General features: G+C 43.4%; 1 protein-coding gene across 1 annotated transcript in view; it reads right to left on the bottom strand.

Moving 5' to 3' along the window:
• Positions 1-322: 322 nt before the first annotated feature.
• The window catches only part of HEATR4 (HEAT repeat containing 4), a 35715-nt gene continuing 31300 nt past the window's right edge, over positions 323-4737 (bottom strand). Inside the window, exon 16 of the mRNA XM_007941425.2 lies at positions 323-484. Within this exon, the coding sequence (XP_007939616.2) occupies positions 323-484 (162 nt within the window). The remainder of the gene's footprint in view (positions 485-4737) is intronic.

Here is a 4737-nt window from a genome sequence, read left to right as displayed (position 1 = left end):
GTATGTGACCTTTCTGGGATAAGGAAAAAAATATATTCTATCACCTAATGTGATTGTAACAAATCAGTTTTCTTTAACCCTCTGTATAAACAGTGCACAAAGGGAATCAGGCCTGATGTTAGAAAGCCTCTTCTTTATAAACACAGTGATCAAAGAAATTATACAATATTAATTAAGGAGACAGAATGCAGCCAGGTCTACTGCTGCCTTCACCTTGGAGCAAGAGAAGAATTCAGCCTAGAGACAGGAACTTTTCTTCCAGGGAGGGAGGACATGACATGGTGGGGGGGGAAAAAAAAAATCTCTCTGAGCATTGGCCCAGCTAGAGAACTGAGCTGCTGGAAGATCCAAATGGCCCCATTGCAAGTCTTTTTTCCCGGATGGTGCGTAGATCCTTGACAAGCGATGGGTGAGCTCTGCCTCTTCTGTTGAGGACCAGGACTGGACTCTGGGACCAGGGATTTGGCACGTGGGGCCTCACAGCCTGCAGAGAAATATTGACACGTGAGAGCATATGCCAAATGTCATGACATGTAAGTGGCAGACCCAAAATGAAAGCCTCCCCAGCCATTATTTGCCAGAACAGCTATGAACTACTGTATTAGATAAGAAAACGGTCTAAGAGTTCAAGACCTGCCTCTCTTCACCCCAGTCAAAAGCCTATTGTAGAGAACAGGAATGAATTGCCCACCCAAGGAAGCTTGGGCATCTGTATGGTGACCTTTGGGGTTAGCTTGTGTTTTCTACATCTTTATTATTATGCAGAAGCAGCAGCAACTACAGGACGTTCTTGTAGCTGTGACTGAAGGGGCTTATTCCTAGAATGTCCTGGGGAGGTGGATTTACTCAGGGTGAACAGCTGCTTGTGACACAGCACTGCCTTCTTTAAACTTTATTAACCAATGTGGTGATGGCCAGGGTCAAGTTTAACCCCAGGTTAACCTCAGGATGAGCCTGAGTAATTCTAATGTCTGTTATCCACCTTACCTGTATTACCATGGAGTATTAAGAAGGATAGCCTCTCTATCCCCCAATGAATCTCCAGTTTGGAGCAAAAGCACATTGTCACTTTTTTTTCTAACAACTTCTTATTATAATTTGGTATGTCACCTCTACCAATGTATATAAGTTTTAAATTAAAAAAAGAGTGAAAAAGGCAATGATTAATTGCAAACAATAACCATCTAATGATGAATTTTGGCAGGGGAGATAAACTGTGGCACTTTCTGGATAGGGTTCAAATTATGCTATGTGGATATAAACATAAGTTCTTTTCAACCTCTTTTCTATAGCAACTTCTATGAAGAACAATTGTTAACATCCATAATCTGAACATCAAGTTCCTTTGATTTTTTTTTAAGGGAATTTATATCAATTCAAAATAACAGAAAAGCTAAACAAGCAATGTTTAAAGATCAGGAAAAATGAGACAAGTTAGTTAGAAAAAATGAAGTTTCTTGTTTAAAAAATACTATATATTTTCATTGCACAAGTGACATATGCTTGTGATGCAGCTCATTACTTAACCTGACTCTTCTGGCAAAGGCCTTTGGGACTCCCACCAGATGACTGAGTGGGAACACACAAATGTAAGGTGCTTGTGGCCCACCAAGGGGATTGGATACTTTGTTAATAATGTATCTAAGGTACATGGCACCCTGGTGGGGTGGTAGCATGCAAAGAAGGTGGATTGATTGGTTTTGTCATCTCACTAGGCTTAAAATGACCCATCCCAGAAGCAGAAAGGGTTTTTTTGTGTGTATGTGTGGAATCTCATCACCACCAAGAAAGACAAACCAGGAGTGAATTGCATCCTGGGACCAGAGGTCCCTGTGTTGGAGCTCCTTGACCCAGGAGACAGAGACAGCAGAGAGATGTAGAGACACAGCAGAGAGATATTAGCAGCAGAAGCAGCAGAACCAAGAGACCAACATGACACAGAGTGATGGGCTTCCCAGCCCAGGGAGCAAGAAAGCTAAGTGCCTTTGGGCAGGAGGCTTGATGGCAGAGTGTGTTGCCTCTCTGGGCACCCATCTTTGGAACTAAAAGAGCTTTGTAACACTTACCCAAGCAGGACAGAGGCTGAGGCCAGAGAGAAGTATGCCTGTGGTATAGCTGAGAAGCTGTCCTGATTAAAGAACTGTATCTGATTTGTTTCTGATCTTAAATTGCAACCTGTTGCTTCCCTAAGAAACCTCATAATTGTGAGCATGGTCTATGAGTTCTGTGTAGCCACTGTAATCAATTATCGAACCCAGCAAAGAAATAGAGAGTGTTGTTGGGAGGGATGGTTGATGTCAGAATTGGTAAAAAGGTTGGAGAATGACAGCATGTCTGATTTCAGCCTCATAGTAATCAGCTTTGGGCTGTTGATGCTGATGGTAATTGTGGTAGTTAAATTTGTATGTCAACTTGGCTGGGCCTGGTTGAGTGGCTGGGCAGCTGGTGGTAGTTATTCCCCATGATGAGACTGGCAATCAACTCCATGGTGGGATCTACCACAAGCAGCTGAGTAGCTGCCTTTGGGATGTGGTCTGTTTCCTGTATATAAGGAGAAGCCTTGGGGATAGTCTCTAGCTTGTGGCATGCTTGGATCCAGCATGTAGCTGTGTCGTTGTTCAGCACTCTGCCAACCTTGGGACTTTAAATGGACTTGAATTAATGACCTGCCATGTGGTTTGGTAACATCAAGACTGTGCCTTGGGCTTGTTTGCCTCAGCAGCCACTAGCTGCATGAATGAAGAGCTGCCTGTAGCTTCAGTGGGCTGGGAGCAAGAGGCAGAGCTGAAGCCCAAGGTGGAGGGGCTTTCACCCAGCCCCTAGAGCCTGGCACCTTGAACTCAGACTTTGAGCCTCCTGAACTGTAAGAGAATAAATGCCTGTTTGTTAAGACCATACCATTTGTGGTACATTTCTGTCAGAGTGGCACTAGGTAACAGAACAGTAATTCTGTCTCCCCGTTGTGACGTTACAAGAGGTCAGACAATACCTTCCCATGCACTTTTTGCAATTTCCATATATAAAAGCCAGAACATACAAATAATCAAAAATAAGAAAATTACTATCACCTGGAATCCCATCATCCAGTAGTAACTACTGTTAAATATTGTAAAGACTCCAAAACTTTTTTCCAGTAGATGTACGGATGCATAATACCCATACATGGATATTCATGCATAGATAGATAAATACACACATACACGTTATTCCATGTCGTTAAATTATATATCTAAAAACCACCATTGGGTTTCCAAGGTGTTAAATCTTTATGGAAGTAGATTGCCCAGTCTTCCTTTCGTGGAGTGGCTGGTGGGTTTAAACTGCCAACCTTCTGGTTAGCAATCAAATGTCTTAGGCACTACACCACCAGAGCTCCTAGACAAATATACACATACACAATATTCCGGGAGCTCTGGTAGCATAGTGCCTAAGGCACTTGACTGCTGACCAGGAGGCTGCAGGTTCAAACCCACCAGCCACTCCCTGGAAGGAAGGTTGGGCAATCTACTTCCGTAGTGATACTGCCTCGGAAACCCAAGGAGGGGTTGCTATGAGTTGGTTCCGACTCGACAGCACATAACAACAACAACATTATTCCATGTCATTAAATTATATATCTAAAAATGGTTATTAACAGCTGCTTTTATAGTGAGAAATACATAGAGCCACAGGAAAAGTGATGACGTGAAAGATAAGTCAGGCTCCAAAAGGTACCTCCCAGTCACAAGGGAGACTGGGGCCAGAGATAGCAACAGGCCTTTTTATTCGAGGAAATCACAATATGTTAAAAAAAAAAAAAAAAAGGTAGAAAGAAAAGAATGAGGTCACAGGAAAGATTGGGAGGAGGATATATTTGTCCTAGATGTGGAAAGAACAAACCTACAGCCTACTTACAACCTACCATGCACAGTGTCCCCCAGCTTTGTGGGCAGAGATGCACAGCTCATCCCCAGTTCACAGCAGTCATGGAGGATGTATTGTCCACTATCTACTAAAAACCACTCTTTGAAAAGGCAATTAAAGCTCCCAGTGACAAATTTCTTCTTCTTCCACATTTCCCCATGGGATCTCATATCAAGGCCTTGGCAGCACACACACAGCCTTTGTGTCAATTAGGAAGAAGGCTCCTCTTCCTGCTGCCCCTAATTCCAGACCCTGCCCCTTTACACCAGGGCCAAGGGCTTCGGAGAACATTGTTGGCTTCAGCCCTGACTATGGTCCTTGACCACGCACCTTTGTGCAGAGGACAACTTAAGTTTGTGTGTAAACTTGGCTGTGATTTTGAGTGGCTTAATAGCTGGATGCAGTTATTCCCCATGATGAGATTGGATGTGGTGTAATCACCTCCATGGCGGAATCTGTTGTGAGCAGTTAAATCAGTTGAACGGGAATTGCCTTCAGGGTCTCTGTGACTTGAAAGAGACTTGATGGCATTGGGTTTATGTTTAGACACTGCCAGATATCCCTTGGGGGACAAAAATAGTCTGACTGAGAAACACTATAATAGACCATGTGAGAAATAGAAACAAAGGGTGCATGTGAGACATGAGTGGGAATAAAATATAAAATCCTTGGCAAGTCTCTAGATGTGACTGGGACTGGGGAAAAGGGAGCATGAAAGTTCAAACAGCACCACAGAAGAAGCCCTAGAGTCCATGTTGTTGTTGTTGCTGTTAAGTGCCATCGAGTCGTTTCCGACTCATAACGACCCCATGCACAGCAGAACGAAACACTGCC

Source organism: Orycteropus afer, unplaced genomic scaffold (genome assembly GCF_000298275.1).
Source record: "Orycteropus afer afer isolate SDZICR_OR568_19922 unplaced genomic scaffold, OryAfe1.0 scaffold00079, whole genome shotgun sequence".
Classification (NCBI taxonomy): domain Eukaryota; kingdom Metazoa; phylum Chordata; class Mammalia; order Tubulidentata; family Orycteropodidae; genus Orycteropus; species Orycteropus afer.
This window is presented reverse-complemented; position numbering and strand designations above follow the sequence as displayed.